The sequence below is a fragment of the Prionailurus bengalensis genome, chromosome D3 (assembly GCF_016509475.1).
Source record: "Prionailurus bengalensis isolate Pbe53 chromosome D3, Fcat_Pben_1.1_paternal_pri, whole genome shotgun sequence".
NCBI lineage: Eukaryota > Metazoa > Chordata > Mammalia > Carnivora > Felidae > Prionailurus > Prionailurus bengalensis.
In genome coordinates this window covers 7,747,169-7,768,030 of record NC_057356.1, presented here as the reverse complement: position 1 = coordinate 7,768,030, position 20,862 = coordinate 7,747,169, and the positions used below count along the sequence as shown (strand labels likewise).

The following is a 20,862-nucleotide window of genomic DNA, read 5'->3' as shown; positions in this document are numbered from 1 at the left end:
CCCTGACAGCAGTGAGCCCGATGCAGGCCTTGAACCCACAAACAGTGAGATCATGACCTGAGCCAAAGTCGGAAGCTCAACTGAATGAGCCACCCCAGGTGCCCCAAAGTACTCTCTTTTTAAAAGTGGAAAATTCTTTGAGCTTTTATTGAACAGGAAGTGGCAAGAAGGTTCCTCTTCAGCTGGGCATCAAATATACCTCTCCTATTAATCTGCCTGAGAGAGGTGACTAGGTGTCCACACTCAGGGTCCATGAATAGATATTTCTAATACCTCCATTTTTGCTAAGAGGACTGGGGGCTCAGAGAGGTTAAGTAATTTGCCCAAGGTCACATTGCAACTGAGTAGACAAGGGAACAGCCAACCCCAACCATTGTAAAAGACTGAAAGTACTTAAAAACTAAAGCCCATCTAGTTCAGTGGTTCTCAAACTTTGCCCTAAGAACAAGCTAAAACTAAACTGCTTGGGTGGTTTTTAGTAACTTACACGTTAACAAAATACCTCTGGAGATGCAGGCAGGTGTGAGTTTGATGGTGGTGAAGCCCCAGATCCTAGAGTCCCACTCTAAGGTTTAATGTCCTGTAGTACTTACTATACTCATTAGTTTTCTGATTTTCCATCTGGAAAATGGTGATATTAATAGCATGAGTTGTAAAAAACTCGAGTTGAATACAATATATTCAATATAATAAAATAATAAACAATGAAATCATTTCACGCATTTAATATAACCTATAATATGGGGGGCCCTGGCTGATTCAGTCTGTGGAGCATGCAACTCTTGATCTTGGGTTGTGGGTTTAGGCCCCATGTTGAGTATAGAGATTACTTAAAAATAAAATTTTAAGGGGCACCTGGCTGGCTCAGTCAGTAGAGCATATGACTCTTAATCTCAGGGTCATGAATTCAATCCCCATGATGGCCATGGAGCCTACTTAAAACAATATGTAGGAGCACCTGGGTGGCTCAGTTGGTTAAGCGTTGGACTCTTGATTTCGGCTCAGGTCATGATCCCAGGGTCATGGGATGGAGCCCCACATTGGGTTCCACGCTGAGCATGGAGCCTGCTTGAGATTCTCTATCTCTCCCTCTGTCCCTCTCCCCTGCTCTCAATCTCTTTCTCTCAAATTAAAAATAAGAAATATTAAAAAATAAAATAAAATAGGGGTGCCTACGTGACTCCACCAGTTAAGCACTGGATTTTGGCTCAGGTCAGTATTTCACAGTCTGTGTATTTGATCCCCGTGTCAGGCTCTGTGCTGACAGCCTATAGCCTGCTTTGGATTCTGTGATTCCCTCTCTCTCTGCCCCTCCACAGCTCATGTTCTATCTCTCTCTCTCTCAAAAATAAATAAACATTAAAAAAAAAAGAAAATTAAATTTAAAAAGTAAATAAATTTTTAAAGAATCTTAAAAAATAAAAAACTTAAATATATAACGAGTATATAACAATTTTAATAAAATATATCAATTATATGTAATGTATATTAAATCATACCTGTTATATTTGTATATTATGTACTTATTTACAATATATAAATTACTTAATAATAAAGGGTTTAAAATAGCACTTGTCATTAGTAAGCACTACTTAAGCATTAGCTTTTTTTCACTCCATCTTACCAGGAGCTTGCTACCCGATCTCCAAGGGCAGCTCGAGCCATCTTTGGTCAGCCCTGGGCTGTGCCTACAGCCACAGCGGCAGGGTGCAGCAACATTTTCAGTTGGAGCTCTATAGGCTCACGCACAGAGTTGACTGAAAAAATTCTATTTGGATTTTTTTTGGATATAAACTCCCAAAGGCTGAGAGCACACGTCCCTGGCCACTAGGGGGAGCTACGCGTGGAGTTTGGAAGCACCGCCGGGCTGGGCAGCTTGGGTTTCAAACAGGATTCTCTAATGGTTAGTCTGGGACGGAGTTGGTGCATCTCAGGTCCCGGCTGGTGGGGAAAAGTTACTAACCACAGGCCCTTCAGGGCTATAGGACCTAGGGCCGGAAGCAGGGATTGCCCAGATGCCTCCCCTCCAAGTCTGGATAATATTTTTATTTTTTCTGCTCTGTGCATGTGGTAAGATTCAAACTGCAGAGAATTAGAAGGGGGGGGGGGGGGGAAGGGGCATGATGGAGGAGTTGGAGGAAGGAAACGTGGCCTCATCCCAACTCCAAAGCCCCCTGCTAAACTGCCACTCCCAGATCCCATTGTTCCTTCTAAATCAGCAAATCTCTCCTTCCAGCTTCCAGCCTCTTCCCCTTTCAGACATGGCCTCCCTCAGGCCCCACCAGCTTCCAAATGTTGTGTGTACCCAATTCTGTCTGAGCAAGGATTCTTCAGACCCAAGCACATCTTATTCATTAAACATGCTTCAAATAGGAGTTTCCTGTGCACCTAATCCCGTGAGAGTCCCTGGGGTGTTGACAAAGTGACTTAAACAGACACCAACTTTGCTCTCAGGGTGCTCGTTGGCTGGGGTGGGGACAAGGACAAACAGGTCAATACATAAACAAACTAGGTGATTTCAGATACTGTAGTAATCAGAATTCCAAAAGAAATAAAGTAGGGTGAGATGATGGAATATGAGATAGGGGCTACTTTAGACAGAAAGGAAAGGTCTGTCTTGGGAGGTGGCGTTTGAACACAGATGGTAAGTAGAAGGAGTAACAAGTACAAAAACCATCAAAGAAACAAGCCCAGTGAGGTGAGATTTCAAATTCCAACTTGCCTAGTCTTCAAGAAAACGCCCAGAAAGGCCTCTGAGGAATCCCAGAGACTTTGGGGAGGAAGGGGCCTTAAGGTTTATCCCATAATGTGGGGGGTGTGGAGGAGAGCCCTCTAGTGGTGACAATAGTTAAATTTCATCATCACTGACCTGGAATGCCACATGCCTGTGATTTGACTGGGCTAATTATGAGCTTCACTCATCACTGTCTCTCCCACATCTATTCATTCAACAGATACTTACTGAGCGCCACCTACGTGCCTAGTGCTATTCTAGATACTGGGGTACACTTGTGAACCCGACAGTAAATGTCCCTGTCCTCCCAGAGCCTAGACCTCTAACCCCACCTCACCTCTGCCTCCACTTCAGGGTCTTTGCACTTGCTATTGTCCCCTGAATACAGGCTCCTGGCTTGTTGCATCGCTGGCTCAGGTCTCATTTCAAATGTGACCAAGTCAGAAAAGTGCAAACTTATTAATTTATTGCCTGCTGTCCCCACTAAAATATGATTCCAGTAAGGTTACCATTTTCCTGGAATCCCTCAGTCTCGCACTTACTAGGCGCTCAGTAAACAGTTTCTGAATGGGTTTGAGCATTCATTCATTCAAAAAATATTTATCGGGTGCCAGCCAACCTACTACACATCAGACGCTGGTGACCCGTCAAGTGAACGGATTGAACAAAACAGACCAAAACTCCCCGACCACAGCATTCTTAAATAAAAATTGCAACCCGGGCACTACTCATCCCCTTTACCCTGCCTTTTTTTTTTTTTTTTTTTTTTTTCCGGATACATTTATCACCCTCTAAACTATCATAATTTTACTCCTTGGTGTTTGTGTGTCTTCCCTCTAGAATATAAGCGCCACGAAGGCAGGGGATTTTGTCCATGTTGTTCACCCCTGAGCGACTAAACAAGTTGGCACCTGGTAGATGCTCAGTAAGTAAAGACCGAATGAACTCTAGACCTCAGCCAGCTTTTTCCTACAGACCTTGAGCCACTTAGTTCCAAGGGGGAACGGGCCTCAGGAGGTGCCGAGAGGTGACCTCAGGTGGCCCGACCCAGGAGTCCGAGCTCTGGGCGAGGGGCCATCGGAGCAGCTGAGACGGGAGGCGCGGGCAGCGAGAACTCGACACGGCCCTGAGGGCCTGGAAAGCTGCCAGAAAGAGGAGCAAACGCTTGTAGCCCGCGCCGGAGACGGTGGGCGGTGCCGTCGGAGGGCACGAGTCACATGACTTGCGCCGGTACCTCCCACCTCCTCGTGGGCGGGGTGTCAGGAATGGGCGGGGCCATGCTAATGAGCCCAAGGGAGCGGCCAATCGCGGCGCGCGCCGAGGGTCCGGACCAAGGATCTTGGACGCCGGCTAGCGCGCAGGCTCGCGTCGGGGCCGCCCCGGGCTTTTGCAAGCGGCGCGGCGGGCCTGCGAGTTGGGGCTGCAGCAGCTTCCTCGACCTGCCTCTCTTGCTTGGCGGCCGTCTGGGTCAGGCCCGGCCCGCGCGGGGGGCAGGCGGCGGCTGCCTCAGGCGGAGGCGGAGGTGCGGCGGAGGGTGGGGGCCGCTGCCTTCGCAGGCGCCCGGGCCGGCCCGCGCCTTTGCACGGTGCTCCATGCATCCGGAGCCCGCCCCGCCCCCGAACAACAACAGCCCCGAGCTTCCCCTCAGCGGCGGCAGCACCACCAGCGGCAGCCGCCGGAGCCGCCGCCGCAGCGGGGACGGGGAGACCCCGGGGTCGTCGCCGCCGCCAGCCGCCGTCACCTACCCGGACTGGATCGGCCAGAGTTACTCCGAGGTGATGAGCCTCAACGAGCACTCGATGCAGGCGCTGTCCTGGCGCAAGCTTTACTTGAGCCGTGCCAAGCTCAAAGCCTCTAGCCGGACCTCTGCTCTGCTCTCCGGCTTCGCCATGGTGAGCTCGGGCCGCCCTGCCCTGCCCCCTCTCCTGTCCTGGCCGCTCCCGCCCGCAGCCCCGACGGTGCCCACAGGGAGCAAGCTGGGCGGGCCGGGAGGGCAGGGGATGCGGGAAAGATCTGGGAGAAAGGTGTTGTGGACGCTGGGGGGTGGGAAGTCCAGAGTGCTGGACGTGAGGAAAAGTGGACGACAAGTGACACCTGGTGTGGGAGATTGGGTGTCATAGAAATTGTCCAGGGTTGGGGGGCTCAGGTGCCTTCAAATGGGCAAGTTTGATGCAGCAAGTAGGGAGGAAAGAGCAGTATCTTAGAAGTGGATCTGTAAGAAGACAGTCCCACATATGTTCAGGGGGAAAGGAAGGACGGAAAGGGTGTGATCTCCTTGGGAACAGGTGTCAAGAGGTGGAGAGGGACCCTCGAGCTGCCTCTCACATGACCTCATACTTGAGGCCAAAAGGTTTTGGCCATGCCCTTTTATCACCTAGTGGAGGGGATTTCCTGACAACCTTTCTCCCACTGCATTTTCCGAGAGCCTCAGCCTGGGGTTTTGACAACCGCTCTCCACCCTCAGTCTACTCTTCAGAAACTTGCCACTGAGTCACTGGGTGTGGGGGAGGCCGGTGGGACATATTCCCCATGAATGGGCTTTCAGCTGATCTGGGGGGTCAGGCATAGTTTCCTCTTCCCATGCCAGGCTGGGCTGCAGCGAGAAGCCTCTGAGAGGTGGTGTAGGTGAGGCTGCAGGTTGGACCAAGAAGTGGCCCTGAGGATGCCTTCAGGCCTGGAGTCTCCCAGGGCGGGGCCAACAGAACAATTCGTGATTATCACTGTGTGACATCAACCTGTGTGAGTGGGGTCTCCCCCCCACAAGGTCCCTAGCCCAGAGCACTCCCGCCTCCCCAGTGAGTGAGCTAAGCTCTTGGCCTTGAGGGGGGGAGTAGCTGCACCCTCGCGTTTTCTTAGGAGTGTGTCTGGTACTCTCCCTGTGTTCTACAAACAAGTGGGCCGACGCAATGGAGCCTGAACTTTTTAGAAGCCCTGAGCAGGCCCAGAGCACACGGGGCCTCAATGGAAAAGCCAGGTGGTCCGGTGGGGAAGAGCTCTCCCTAGGTCTGCCACTGCCTGGGTGACCTGAGACACATTTCTCTCTGGATCTTGATTTCTGAATCAGTAAATGAAGGCTGCTATTTAGAAGTATCTCTGACTAAGAATTAGGGGTGCCTGGGTGGGTGGCTCAGTCGGTTGGGTGTCCGACTTCAGCTCAGGTCATATCTCACGGCTCCGCTCACAAGTCGCAGCCCCTTGTCGCCCTCTGTGCTGACAGCTCAGAGCCTGGAACCTGCTTCAGATTCTGTGTCTCCCTCTCTCTCTGCCCCTCCCCCACTTGTGCTCTGTTTGTGTTTATAATGAATAAACATTTTTAAAAATTAAAAAGAAAAAAAAAAAGAATTAAATCGAGGAAGCCCTTGAGAGGAGATGAGAGAATGTGTGTGTTTGTGTGAGGGAGTGGCACCCTAGTGTTTAGTTTAGGTCATATGATGGAATTCTGTTCTGTCATTCCCAGATCCTTGGAGACAAGTCTGAGCCTTTTGCCTGAAGAATCTTTAAGACTAGCTGACATTTACCAATCACTCACCCTGTACTAGGCATCCTGTAGGTTCCCTAAACTTCCACACTAATTCCTCAACTACCCTTTCAGGTGGTTTTGCCACGGAACTTTCCCAAGGCGATACGGTACTCTACTAGAGCAGGATTTGAACCTGAGTCTGCAGGCTCAGAACTGTCTTGGGCACTTCTGCCTTTTGTGGGTATGTGGAGTTCTGACCAACGTCCAGCCAGGGACATGTTCGACCAGGACTCCTGGGAGATGGGAAATAGAGCAGGAAAGTTTCTTCTAAGCAAAATAAAAACGTTACAGTTTGGGGCAGGGCGTGACACCATTAGCTTCTCACAGCTGTGCACTGGATTTAAGATGGTGGCATACCTGTTCCCCTTTTTCTTGGGGTCATAAATTCATAACTGCCCAGCCCCCTTCCCACTTCGGGAGAACTGAGGATCTAATGGGTAGCACTTTCCTGCCCTCTGGAGTCCTGTTAAGCCTGGAGAAGCTAGCCTCTCAATCAGATGGCACCTTCCTCTTCCTCCTGCTAAGAGTATGGTGCAGGAAGTCAGGAAGCAGGGCAGCCAGTGGCATTGGGTGGGCCTTGGCTCATCCAGACTATATCTTGGGGACCTGTATTTCCCTGGTCAGGGGGTGCCTGGCTGACTCAGTTGGAAGAGCATGCCACTCTTGATCTCGGGGTTGTGAGTTCGAGCCCCATGTTAAGTGTAGAGATTACTTAAAAAAAAAAAAACTACAAAAGAAAAATCTTTTGTTTTTTAATTTTTTTTTTTCAACGTTTATTTATTTTTGGGACAGAGAGAGACAGAGCCTGAACGGGTGAGGGGCAGAGAGAGAGGGAGACACAGAATCGGAAACAGGCTCCAGGCTCTGAGCCATCAGCCCAGAGCCCGATGCGGGGCTCGAACCCACAGACCGCGAGATCGTGACCTGGCTGAAGTCGGACGCTTAACCGACTGCGCCACCCAGGCGCCCCTAAAAGAAAAATCTTTATATTTTCCCTGGTCAGGGTGGAGAAGGCTTCCTGGCTCCACAGATGAACTCCCCAAAGTTCTTCTGACAGGGAGGGGCGAGCCCCATCACAGCCTGCGTTCTGGGAAAGTGGTTACAAGGCGGCAACTGTTGTGAGTCTGTAAATCTATGGGAGAAATGGAGTTGGCCTGGACAGACAGATCAAAGAGGCAGGCAGGTCTACCTTGCTCCACTCCCCACTACAGACACCCAGCCTTGTGAGTGAGCCTCTGAGAGGAAGGGGTGCCACACAGCCCGGCACCATGGAAACAGTGGCAAGTTTCCTGGACTACTCTCCCTTGGCCCGTGAGTCAGCACAACCAACTTCCTGCCCCCAGAGGGCTTCCTTCCTAGAGACATGGAAAACCAGAGGCACTGATGTGACCTCCGATCTCCAAAGGTAGGAGAGTTGGCAAAGCTACCAGGCTCACCTGCTCAGCAGGTGAGATTGAGGGAGGGTCTCTGAAGATCCCGGAGGGGATTGAGAGACTCCCCCCTTGTGGGCGGAAGGGCCTGGCCAGGTGCCCTGATGTGCTGGGGAGATAGGCTGCAGGATCTCAGATAAGTGGCTTATATTCTTTGAAGCCAGTTTCCTCATGTGGACAAAACGGGTACCTATCCTGCTCTCGTCTTGCATGAGGATTCGTTATGAGTCCTGACTGAGCCCACCAGAGGTTGAGGAATTGTCAGAATCTGATTGTACACACCGTAGCTGGACCCTCTCTCGTCTGCAAACACGAATCCTACTCCTGACAGCGTTTCTAGAAACAACATGCCTTTGCTGGGCTCAGCATCCGGACTCCCTAAACCAGGGGCCCTGGATACATAGCACATGATCAGCATCCTGCAGGAACTCCTGGAGATGAGGGTATGACTCAAGTCACCTGTGCCTCAGTTTATCTAAGTGAGAGGCAGCCCCCTCGGCCTGACCCTGTGCCTTGCGGGACCATGGCAAGCACACTGGCAATCTTGGTTTGCTGTGGAGGGCAGGCTGTAACGTTAGCCTAAGCAGAAGATAATTGGGAAGGTCAGCTTGCTGCCGTAAACAAAATGCTTTCCACAACCTGGGATCAATTATTTTTGGATTATCTGCCTCCTCAAGTTCTCTGCCCGCCAGCACCCTTTTGTTCCCGGGTCCCAGAACGGGTTCAGAAGTTGCTTGGAATGTCTGTGAAAATGAGTTGGAAGGAAGGGCTGAAATCATAAGACATTGAGCCTCTGGGATACGTTGTTCAGAGTTCAGGGGGGCATGGAGACGAGTAAGAAATCACTGTTACTACTCATAGTGCTAATTACTAAATAGTAATCATTGCTTTTGTTGATTGGGCTCTTGCAGTAGGCCAGGCGTTGTGCTAAGTGTTGTATTTGCACCATCTCTTGTGATCTTCACACGATCTGTGGAGGGCAGGCGAGGGCAGGTGCTTTGTCCCAGGTGGATAATTTGGCTGGGATGGCTTGGCTGGTGAGCTGCAGAGCCCTGTGACTCTGGGGTGGCCCCATCGCTAGGGGGAAACACCGGGAGTGGTAGGAGGACAGAGCTCGAGGCCCGAATACGGCAGAGCAAAGAAAGAACAAGGACTCTGGAGCCAGACAACTTGGGTTTCAATCCCGGCTTTACCGCTTACAACTGTGAGGTCCTGGGGAAGTCACTTAATGTCTCGGGGCCTTCGCTTCCTTACTGTAAAATGAGGATAATGGCAGTACCTGCCTCACAGAGTTGGTGTGAGGGTTCATTGCGTTAGTACTTGCAAAGCACTTAGAACATACCTGGCCCAGGTTTTCAGGAATCTCGCTCACCCTTGTTCCCATGGGACTACTTTGGTAAGGGTTAACTGATTTCTTTTTCTTTTTTTTTTTTTTTTTTTTTAAGTTATCTCTATACCCAACGTGGGGCTTGAACTTACAACCCCACCATCAAGAGTTGAACGCTCTACCCACTGAGCCAGCCAGCCAGGCGCCCCAGGGGTGAACTGATTCCAAAGAGTGTGATTCCAGAGGTGATAGAGTCAGAGCTCAGGAAGAACCCTCCTATCAGAGGAAGTGTTGGGAGCAAAGTTACAAAATGGGAAATTTAGGGTCTCAGGGAAAGGTGGCGGGGCAGGTGTGGCTGGAGTTGAGGGTGTGTAGGGAGTAGTTGAGAAAGGTGAATCTAGTCAGGTAAGGTGTTGCTTGGCTTTGACTGGCTGTTTCGGAAATCTGAATTCTTGTGTAGGCAGTGGGAGGCATTAAGGTTTTGGAGGAGAGGAGTTGTGTGATGAATTCTAGAATAATCTTGATGATGTTACTACTATTTACTAACCACTAGATATGAATGACCTTGGACCCTTTTCTTTCATTCTTATTTTATCCTCAGATCAACTCTTTTTTTTTTAAGTTTATTTTTGAGAGAGAGAGAGAGAGAGAGAGCTCGATTGGGGGAGGGGCAGAGAGAGAATCTCTAGCTATCAGTGCTGGGCTCAAACTCCCTAGCCATGAACCATGAGATCATGACCAGAACCAAAATCAAGAGTCAGACACTTAACCCAACTGAGCCACCCAGGCCCCCCTCCTCAGACCAACTCTAAAAGATATTTACTATAGATAGAAAAACTAAGGCTCTTAGAAACATAGAAGTTAAGATACCCAGCTAGTAAAATTCATGGACTGGTAGGTCTGACTTGGAGCCATGTCTACTTAACTGCCCTCTGGCTGCTGTAGCTGGTTGATAGCTGGGCCTTTGAATCCTTCCAGATGTGGGGTTCTGCACTCCAGGCTGTTTATAAATGGAAATTTGTCTAATGCCCCAAGGGGAGGGTGCTCCCTGCCTTGCAGAGAAACCTTTTGTAAAACTTCACAGGTGTCTGTCCTGCATTTCTGGAATTTTCAGCTGAGATTTGTATTGAGTTCTGCCAGTTGTTGGGTCCAGGTCTGGTGAAGGAGAGAACTCTAGGGTTTCTTAAGATGGCATGATAGTAATCAATGTTTGGGGCTGGGGTGGGGTCCCTTGGAGAAGTAAAGCTGAGAAAGTTTAAGTAAAAGCCAGCAGGTTTCTCTCTAATGGGACTTCTGGGTAGCTTTTTTTTTTTTTTTTTTAATGTTTATTTATTTTTGAGAGACAGAGAGAGACAGAGTGCAAGTGAGGGAGGGGCAGAGAGAGAGGGAGACACAGAATCCGAAGCAGGCTCCAGGCTCTGAGCTGTCAGCACAGAGCCTGACACGGGGCTTGAACTCATGAACTGCGAGATCACGAACTGAGCCGAAGTTGGACCCTTAACCAACTGAGCCACCCAGGTGTCCCTGATATATTTCTTCAACAGTGTTTTACCGTGGCCCCTAGAGGGAAGAGGAACAGTGCTGGATCCTGGGGAAACAGGAAATAAGAGTATAGTGGAGGAAGTAAGTCATATAGTTACGTCTTTAGGACATGTTCGGTAAGCGTAGTAGCAGGAGAGTGTGGATTGAAGGACGTTTACCACAATCTGAAAATACTTATTTTGCCTAAATATTCAGTGCCTGCCATGCTCGCTGGGGCAGAGATTTTGCTGTCCTAGTTCCTGCACTTTCTCAGAGCCACAAGGTCCTCCAGGCACATAGTAAGCTCTCAATACATATTTCCCATAAGTAGGTGAATGGTCTCATCCTCACCTGAGAGGCCACAGAACAGGGGTGACTTGGAAGGTAAAACCAAGGAATTGGAATTAGCTAGATCAAGAGAAAGCCCAGGGGTGCCTAGGTGGCTCAGTTGGTTGAGCTTCTGACTTTGGCTCGGGTTATGATCTCAGGGTTCGTGAGTTCAAGCCCTCCATCAGGCTCTGGGCTGACAGCTCAGAGCCTGGAGCCTGCTTTGGATTCTGTGTCTCTCTCTCCCTCTGCCCCTCCCCCCAAATAAATATATATTTTTTTAATTTAAAAAAGAAAGAAAGAAAGAAAGAGCCTAGGCCTGTCCTTCCCCCAACCAGCAAGTTCAACAAATTTAGCTTATGACCTATATTTAGTGAATCACCACCAGGTTTTTGTTTTTTGTTTTGTTTTGTTGTTGTTGTTGTTGTTTTCAAATGAAATAAGAATGGAATGAAATAGCATGCATTGGGTGTTGTAAGGATAGGCTATATTACCTTCCTTTAAGAAGAAGTATTGTGGGGCACCTGGGTGGCTCAGTCGGTTGAGCGTCCGACTTCGGCTCAGGTCATGATCTCACAGTTCATGAGTTCGAGCTCCACGCTGGGCTCTGTGCTGACAGCTCAGAGCCCAGAGCCTGCTTCGGATTCTGTGTCTCCCTCTCTCTCTGCCCCTTCCCCACTCATGCTCTGTCTCTCTCTGTCTCTCAAAGATGAATAAACGTTAAAAAAAAAATTATAAAAAAAAAAAAAAAGAAGTATTGTTTGGGGAAACTTTTGTTTCTGTTACAAATGTGTTTCTCTTTATGGAAACATTTGGAGTACTGGACTGAAGTGGTCAAAAGAGTTTATAAACCACTAGACAAGGCCTCAATTCTTTCTTAATAAATGGTTTGCATTTGAGGTAGTGCGGCAGGCTCAGACAACTCTGGATGACCTGGGTGGCTATGCTTGGTGGCCCTCCTGTTCCAGGCCCAGCCACCCACCCTCCTTAAGGAGTGAACAGTGAAGCTTCGGCTTAGAAAAGGACAGTTGGCTCTCCCAACTGTGGGTGCTGGGGTCGGGCCAGGCATGGGAGGACTGTCTCAGAAGGGCCTGGACTTCGAGTCACCAGGTGGCAGGGGTCTCCATGGAGCCCAGCAGGGGCAAGGAATGATGGTTGGCATTCGGGCGTAGCGGGCACATGCCTGGCAAAGCCAGCCAGGCCCCACCCTTTGTAGAGTCCTATGGTCATCTTCTTGTCTCATACTTGAAAATTGGCATCCCAGTGTTCACCGTGCGGGATCCACGGACCAGTGTGAGGTGGGGCTGTCAGTCTCTCGTCCTTCCTATTCCTTTAGGCCCCATGTGGCCAGGTTCAAGCAGGCCCTTGGCTGGCTGGGAGCTGTTTATTTTGGGTTAACAGGCCCAGCACTCTGGCTATATTTACCTTGTGAAGTTGCTTGCAATCTGATCTGATCTGATCTCTCTGGGACTGAGCTGGGGCCCTGGGAGTCGCCTGCCAGATTCCGCGAGGCCCCCTTGACTTTACTCTTGCTATCTGTGGGGAGATTTCCCAAGAGGGAAGCGTTCTGGAAAAAACAGTGGCTTGTATTCCTGTGAATGGTTTTCATCAGGATCCAAGACGCGTGCCATCCGTTCCTTCTCAGTCCACATTATTCTTTCCGCAGCCCCATGGCACTGAACTCTGCCCCTAGTGTGGGAACAGTACATACAGCCAGCCTGCATGGTCAAAGCCCCAGGAATTGTAGGGGCTGGTGAGGGTAATGGGGTTTCTTCCAGAGCTTGGGAGCAGGGCTTTTCCTCTTCCTCAAAGTGCCCAGCGTTTCAGGCTTTGCTGCCAGCCTCTCCCCAGCTCAAGACCTCTGGGAGAGCTGGCCAGTTCTGGTGTCCCCAGGTCAGGTCCGTTCCAACAGCTGTGATTTCTGGTCCTGGATCCTGTGAGTATGACAAATGGTGTGGAAAGCGTGGTCTCTGTCCTGCTGAGGTAGCCATCTGGCACCGTGTGGTTTGGGGCACACTTTCCCCTTATGCCCCAGGTTTGGAACTTGGGCAGATGAGGCCCAGAGTGGGGATCTGACCCTCTCACCCACCCCAGGGGGTAGAACCTTGGCTCATGGGATCAGTTCTCTCATGGGATCAGCTGAGGGTGTCCAGGGACTATTTCTTTCTCTCTATCTCTCTCTCTCTCTCTCTCTCTCTCTCTCTCTCTCTCTCTCTCTCTCTCTCTCTCTCTCTGTTAAAGTTTATTTAAGCAATCTCAACACACAACATGAGGCTCGAACTCATGACCCCAAGATCAAGAGCCGCATACTCTACCCACGGAGCCAACCAGGCACCCCTGGGCTATTTCTCTTCTGCTTCAAGCCCCATGTTTTTCTTTTTAACTAAAATTTATTGTGCACCTCCGGTAGCCTGGCCCTGTGGTAAATGCTCACGTGTCAAGACCTTATTTAGTCTCCTCAGCAACTGTCTTAGTCCATCTGGGCCGCTGTACCAGAATAACAAACTGGGTGGCTTATAAACAACAGACATTTATTTCCTCAAAGTTCTGGAGACTGGACATCCAAGATCAAGGTGTCAGCAGATTCGGAATCTGTGGAGGGGCTGGCTTCCTGATTCAAAGCTCCTGTCTACTCACTCTGCCCTCCCATGGCTGGAGTGGCAAGTGGCTCTCTGGGCTCTCTCACTCTTTTTGTTCTTTTTCTTTTAGAGAGTGTGATCGGGGGAGAACGACAGAGAGAGAGAGAGGGAATCCTAAGCAGGTTCCATGCATAAACACATACACCCCCCCCCTTTTTTTTTAATTTATGTATTTATTTTGAGAGAGAGAGCACAAGCAGGGGAGGGGCAGAGAGAGAGGGAGAGAGAATCCCAGGCAGGCTCCGCAGGGCTCCATCTCAGCAACAGTGAGATCATGACCTGACCCGAAATCAAGAGTGGATGCTTAACCCACTGAGCCACCCAGGTGCCCCCGGGCTCTCTTTTGTAGGGACACTAACCTGTTGCGAGGGCTCCACCCTCCTGACCTAATCATCTCCCAAAGGCCCCACCTCCTACTACTATTACACTGGGGATTAGGGTTTCAAGGTGAGAATTTAGAGGGAACAGAAGCATTCAGTCTGTAGGGGCACCCAGGTGAGAAAGAGTTTCTATTATTCACTTTGCACATGGGCTTTAAAGCCACATGGATCTGAGTTCAGAGCTCCCACTTAGAAGCAGTCTGACCTCGCCTCTCTGAGCCCATTTTTCCTCATTTGTAAAAGAATAATGATGTTGCTCATAATCGTTGATACTTCGTTAAGCTTACTGTATGCCAGCTCCTGTTCCAAGGGCTTTATATTCATTAGCTCATTAAATGGTCATAACAACCATAAGAAGTGGGCCCCTGTTTTATTGATGTGACACAGAGAGGTTGAAATACTTGTCCAAGGTCACCAGCTTTGTAAGTGGAGAAGCCAATTCATCCTTAATGGCTACATAGAAGGGGAGACACCAGGTAAGGGAACAGATTTGTTACCTGTATATGTCCCCCTGGAATATACCCCAGCATTCAGTTCAGCCTGATGTACCTCATGGGTCTGGATATTTCCAGTGAGTGAATAAATAGCCAGTGGACCTGAGGCAGCCAAGCAGCCAGCGGGCTCTCCTGCTTGTCCCTTCTCCAGTTTCAGCTTCCGGGGCAACAGGCCAAAAACAGGAAGAGGAAGTGCTGGGGGTGGGGAGGTGGTGGCAGAAGGCATGCATTGCTGGAGGGTGTCCCCCTGCCCTTCCAGCGTGGGCAGGCTTGGTGGCTGAGAACAGGGGTCCCTGGGATGTGTCCCTTAACTGTGTCCCTTAACTCACTGTGCCCTGATGGCCTGCCCTCACCCGTGTGTACTAAGAATTCTCAGGATTGGCATTAGGCCACCAGTGATCTTAAAAAACAGTTGAAATCCTGATGGCACTGCCCCAGATTTATATGAGTTTGAAACATTTTGTAAACTCCTGGGCTGAACAGTTCATACAGTCATCAACTGGGGCAAGTCTGTGAATCTCGTTGAAATTGTCTGAAAAGCCCTGTGAATATATATGCCTGGATGTTCGAAGGAGGATATCCATTATTTTCATCAGATTCTCAAGGTGTCAGACCCCAAATTAGCTTTAGCCTGTGACCTTAATCTCGCCATGTTCCCTCCTTTTACAGACAAGAGGGGAAGGTTTTGACCAAGGTCAAATAAGGAAGGTGGTTCTGGAGCCAGACTCAGGCCCCCCACTTTGGCCTTGGTGTTCTTTCAGTCCAGGTATACCCTTCCAGTGGAGAGTAGAAACCCCAGACAATTCCATATAGAGATAGTGGGTTTGGGGATGAAGGTTTCTAAACTGAAAAAATGATAATAAAGCTCACTTTTATTGAGTGTTTACTTTCTGCCAGGCACTAAGTATTTTACATGGGATTAACTCGGTCCTCACAACAATGCTCTGAGTCATGTACTATTATTCCCATTTTACAGATAAGGAAACTGAGGCCCAGAAAGTTGAAGGAGCTTGCTAGAATCACAGCTGAATAAAGGGCAGAGGAGACAGGGTTCAAAGCCAGGCAGCCTGGCTCTAGAGCCTGTGATCCTGACCAATGCCCCACACTGCCTTTCCTGGTCAAAGGAAGGGGAGAGAGAGAGATGAGAAATGAAAGCAAGCAGGGCCAGGCAAACAGGCAGGAGAGCTAGTGGGGAAAGAAAGAGCCCCACCCCCCACCTCCGGGGTAAGGAGGGGTCAGGGTCACCTGGTATGGGGCTAGTGGATACATTTCAGCATTGGACCTCCCCTCTCTGAGCCTGGTACCCACATAGCAAACATTTTATGAAAGGCCACTCACTATCCTTAATGGTATTGCCATTGGCGTTTGCTGCCCCAGTCCCTCCAGCCTGGCAGGCAGACCCTGGCAGTGTGCCCACTGCTCGCTGTTCCTGGTCCAGATCTGATGAGCTGGCATCTTCACATGGGGGTGATTTGCAAGGCCCAAGTGAGAAGCAGCAGGTGGCAGGCCCAGAACGTGCCCCTGGTGACCCTGGGTCCACAGGTCTCCAGGAACTGGGGAGCAGCTAGTGCGTCAGCTATGGGGCCCAGAGCTGGGGCGAGGGCAGGAGATGGCTCCAGGGCTTGCCAATCACACTGCAACAGCGCCTGGCTCAGTCTCTTTGAGGAAGCTTCACGTTCCTCGTTGGTTGGTGCACTGTGTCCTTAGAAAGGGCTGGGCCTGGTCTGGGAGGGCCTTCATCTCTCTACCCCACCCCTCTCCTTCTCCCTGGAGCGGGGAGTAAAGGAGAAGCCTGTGCTTGGGAACATATGTTAGGCCAACAGAGAGGGCCGCTGGTGGTTTGGTGGTTGTGCTTGCTTTTTTTTTTTTTTTTTTTTTTAATGCAAACTGTATCATAGTAAAATATACATCAAACATACCATCTTTTTTTTTTAAGTTTGTTTATTTTTTGAGAAGCAGAGCATGAGCGGGGGAGGGGCAGAGAGCTCTGGAATCACAGAATCCAAAGCGCTCTGCGCTGACAGCAGAGAGCCAGATGCAGGGCTTGAACTCACAAACCACGAGATCATGACCTGAGCCAAAGTCAGACGCTTAACTGAGCCACCCAGGCAGGCACCCCTCAAACTTACCATCTTAACCGTTTGTGGTTTGGCTTTTAATACCTGGCTGGTTGGTAGGAGCAGTGGATACTATTTGGGAGATGTTTACCATGTACCAGGGACTCTGATTTCATTTTTTTTTTAATTTTTTTTTAATGTTTATTTATTTTTGAGAGAGAGAGCATGAGCAGGGGAGGAGCAGAGAGAGAGGGAGACACAAAATCTGAAACAGGCTCCAGGCTTTGAGCTGTCAGCGCAGAGCCCGACACGGGGCTTGAACTCACAAACCGTGAGATCATGACCTGAGCCAAAGCCGGATGCTCAACCGACTGAGCCACCCAGGCACCCCTCTGACTTCATTGTTAAAATAATCCTGTGAACTACTGTGATATCTCTTGTTTCACAAATAAAGAAGTTGAGGCTCAGTGGCTTTCCCAAGGACATGTGGCCCGTGAATAGCAGAACTGAGATTCACATCCAGGCAGCCTGGGCTCCAAACCTGCTATCTTCACTAGTACTTTCTCAACCCTAAGTGAGGGGGTGCTCTTACCCCCGTTATATAGATCAGGAAACTGAGGCTTGGAGAGGCCAGGTTGATTTGCCCAGGGTCCGAGAGCTCGATGGGAGGGGAGCCAGGATTTGAGTGTGGTTCTGTGGGCCATGACAATCCTGGCACTCAGCCTGCCTCTCCCCTGCCCCTAGGTGGCGATGGTGGAGGTACAGCTAGATGCCGACCATGACTACCCTCCCGGGCTGCTCATCGCCTTTAGTGCATGCACCACGGTGCTGGTGGCCGTGCACCTGTTTGCACTTATGATCAGCACCTGCATCCTGCCCAACATCGAGGCGGTGAGCAACGTGCATAACCTCAACTCGGTCAAGGAGTCACCCCATGAGCGCATGCACCGCCACATCGAGCTGGCCTGGGCCTTTTCCACGGTCATCGGCACGCTGCTCTTCCTGGCTGAAGTGGTGCTGCTGTGCTGGGTCAAGTTCTTGCCTCTCAAGAAGCAGCCCGGGCAGCTGCGGCCCACCAGCAAGCCCCCGGCCAGCGATGCAGTCGCCAACGTCAGCAGCACTGGTGGCATCACTCCGGGCCAAGCCGCCGCCATCGCCTCCACCACCATCATGGTCCCTTTTGGCCTGGTCTTCATCGTCTTTGCCGTCCACTTCTACCGCTCATTGGTCAGCCATAAGACGGACCGACAGTTCCAGGAGCTCAACGAGCTGGCCGAGTTCGCCCGCTTGCAGGACCAGCTGGACCACAGAGGGGATCACCCCCTGACGCCCGGCAGCCACTATGCATAAGCCCTTCTGGGCCTGGGCACTTCAGATCTTTGGCCTTACGCCGCTCCCCATGACCTCGTCCTGCCCCAGCCTTAAGGACAGCCAGCTCCAGGGATTGGGCTTTTTTCAGGGGGGCAGAGAGTGGAGGGAAGAGGCTTCTTCTTCATTTTTTTTTTTTTTTTTTAAGAGAAATGACTGCACTTTGAAACTTTCCTCTAGGAGAATAAGCACTTCCTGTTCTTCCAGCTTTGGGTTTACCTCCTGTTAGGAGGCCGCCGGTGGGAGCCACAGTGGGGACAAATGCTCCCTTTGTCCCTCCTCCTCCCCTGTGCCAGTGCCACTTGGATGCTTCTTGTTTTTTCTGTCTTGATCCCCCTCCCCATTCAGTGTCGTGTGTGTGTGTGTGTGTGTGTGTGTGTGTGTGTGTGTCTGTATACACATAAATATACTCATAAGGGACACCTCTTGTGTCTGTCTTTGTTGGGTCTGGACTGCCTGGTATGAATTCTGGCACCCCAATCAGGTGAGCCTCTAAGTGAGAAATTTTGTTAACGTTTTATTTTGAAAATTTAAAAACCTACAAAAAAGTTGCGAGAATAGCAACTGAAATACATATACAGTCAATTCTTGTCACTCATAGCAGTTGTGTTCTACAAAGTCATCATGAACACTGAATTAGTATTGAACCATTGCTCCTGTGGTTCCTATGAGGCTCTGGTCACAATATTTTGTCAGCCGTTCAATAGATTAACCTTGTTTTATGTGTTTGTGGGTTGTTTGTTTAAAGATTTTTATTTTTAAACAATCTCTACACCCAACATGGGGCTCGAATTCACAACCCCGAGATCAAGAATTGCGTGCTTCACTGATGGAGCCAGCCAGGCACCCTACTGCCTTCTTTTTAAATAGCAAAATCACCGGGGCACCTGGCTGCCTCCATTGGTGGAGCGTGCAGCTCTTGATCTTGGGGTTGTGAGTTCAAGCCCCACATTGGCACAAAGCCTACTTAAAATAAAAATTAAAAAATTCTTAACAGTGTATTAGTAGCAAAATCGCCAACGAAAAGCACCGAATGTGAACAACGTGGCACTAAATAGACGACATGAAAACACTCGTTTAGGAAAGCTGAAACAAGAAGACAGAACAGTGCCGTTTGACCTCAGCAAGGAGGCAGGTGCCCAGATGCTGAAACTGAATGATGGGGGTGAACTGTGTGTTTCTCCCCTGAGCCATGTGCATTGGTTGCAGATACCACCCTTCATGCTTAGATACTTCCTCCTAAAACCAAGGACATTTCTCCTACATAACCTCAATTCAGTGATCAAATTCAGGAAATTTGATATTGACACAGTACTGTTTAATAACGACATGTATGTTGACTTCTCCATGTGTCCTCATCACGTCCTTTCTAGCAGTGATTTTACCCGGGTGTTGCACTGAGCTGTCACGTCTCTTTAGTTGCTTTTAAATTTGGAACAGCCTTTTCTTGTCCTTTATGACATCGACATTTTTGGAGTCTGGGCCTGTGGTTTTGTAGAATGCCACCTCAGCCTGGCTTCCCGACGTTTTCCCGTTATTACAATCAGGATGTTTTGGCAGGAATGTTGATCTCCATTTTGCAGATGACAAAAGTTGATGCCCAAAGAGGTTAAGTGTAATTGGCTAGAATTCGAACCTAGAAAGTCTGGCTCAGAGCCCAGCCTCTCACAAAAATCATATATGTGGATTCTGGCTTAAAAATCATATATGTGGATTCCAGCAGCAGCAGGAGGACTGGTCCCACCTTCTTGCAGAGCATCAGTGAGAAGGAACTGAGTTGCAGCCGCCTTCTTCCCCAGGAGATGTGTTTGCCACAGACCCCACCTCTCCTTGTCTCACACCAGGCCAGCCTTGTTTATGTTACTTGCCTGGCTCCCCACCATGGGCCTTTGAGTTTGAGACCTCTGTGGGTCCCAGAAACACAATACAATATGGGATTTTATAAAAACAAAGTCCTCTGAGTGAAGTCGGAGTTCGTTGGGGCAAAGCGTGGCTTCAGGTTCTTGTCCTTCTGTGCAAACAGATGCAATAAGAGCAGTTTTGTGGGCGGGGTGGGGCAGGGGTGCTCCTTTTTCCTATTGCAGCTTCTTGCCTCTCTCCTGCATCTCAGCACCAGGACCTACTCTCCCCTGTCCTTGGACGGCCTTCTGACTGGGACTGAGTAGTGGGGAGCAGGGGCGCCTGTGTGAAGCTCTCCGTTGCTCCCCAGAGAAGACCTGGCCATCTTCCATGCAGCCCTGTCACCTGCCCACCTCTTTGCTTCTGCAAAGACTTGGGAGCTGGCTGCACTAACTTCTGGGCTACGACTCCAGTCTTAGGTCTTCCCTTCCCTCCTCGCCTTTCCCCTCCCCTCTTTGTTTTCTTTCTCTCTTTCAGTTTTATGTTTAAGTAATCTCCACACCCAATGTGGGGCTGAAACCCACAACCCCGAGATCAAGACTCACACACTCCAGCGACTGAGCCAGCCAGGCGCCCCTTAGGTTTATTTTCTTTCCTAAGTCAAAAAATCACCAGATTGGCTTGTGAAATGTAGCTTTCCAAGCTTTTCCCCTAGAGGTTCCAATTCAGGTTGGTCTGTGTAGATCTAGAATCTGTATTTTTAACAAGCACCCCAGGTGCTCCAGGCAACTCAGGAAAACACTGGTAGTTAAAGAACAGTCTTTAATTTCAGTTTTATTTATATTTTGGATACATAATACATTCACAAGTTCCAAATACAACAGTGAAAAATTGCCCTTCCTCCCTGGTTCCCAGTTCTCTCCAGAGACATCCATTGTTGCCAGTGTATTTATTGTGTTCCTATCTAGAGAGATTTTTATACATAAACTAGAACACACCCTACTTTTTCTGGTGGGAAAAAAAAAAAAAAAGCTGGCCTTATATATGCTCTGCCACTGTTCTGTGCCTTCAGAGCAGACAGATCTAAGTACAGTTCCTTTCTAGCTTTGTGACTGGTGAACATCCCTGAACCTGTTTCCTTCTCTGAGAAGGTACTAATAATAGCAGGACACCTCATAGGTTGTTGAGGGGTCATGGGAGGAGACACATATCAGCACAGGGCCTGG

At 49.6% G+C, this 20,862-nt stretch overlaps 1 protein-coding gene across 1 annotated transcript; it reads left to right on the top strand.

Moving 5' to 3' along the window:
• The first annotated feature begins 4,094 nt into the window (after window positions 1-4,094).
• On the top strand, window positions 4,095-20,651 carry ORAI1 (ORAI calcium release-activated calcium modulator 1). Its single transcript, XM_043557522.1, has 2 exons — window positions 4,095-4,626; window positions 17,174-20,651. The coding sequence occupies exons 1-2, from the start codon at window positions 4,327-4,329 to the stop codon at window positions 17,777-17,779; spliced, it is 906 nt and encodes a 301-aa protein (XP_043413457.1). The 5' UTR covers window positions 4,095-4,326; the 3' UTR covers window positions 17,780-20,651.
• The last annotated feature ends 211 nt before the right edge of the window (window positions 20,652-20,862 follow it).

Bases quoted from the DNA above. Each gene is read 5' to 3' on its own strand.
- ORAI1 (XM_043557522.1), top strand. From the start codon at position 4,327: ATGCATCCGGAGCCCGCCCCGCCCCCGAACAACAACAGCCCCGAGCTT. The intron at 4,627-17,173 runs GTGAGCTCGGGC...CCCTGCCCCTAG, and splicing joins TGCTCTCCGGCTTCGCCATG to GTGGCGATGGTGGAGGTACA.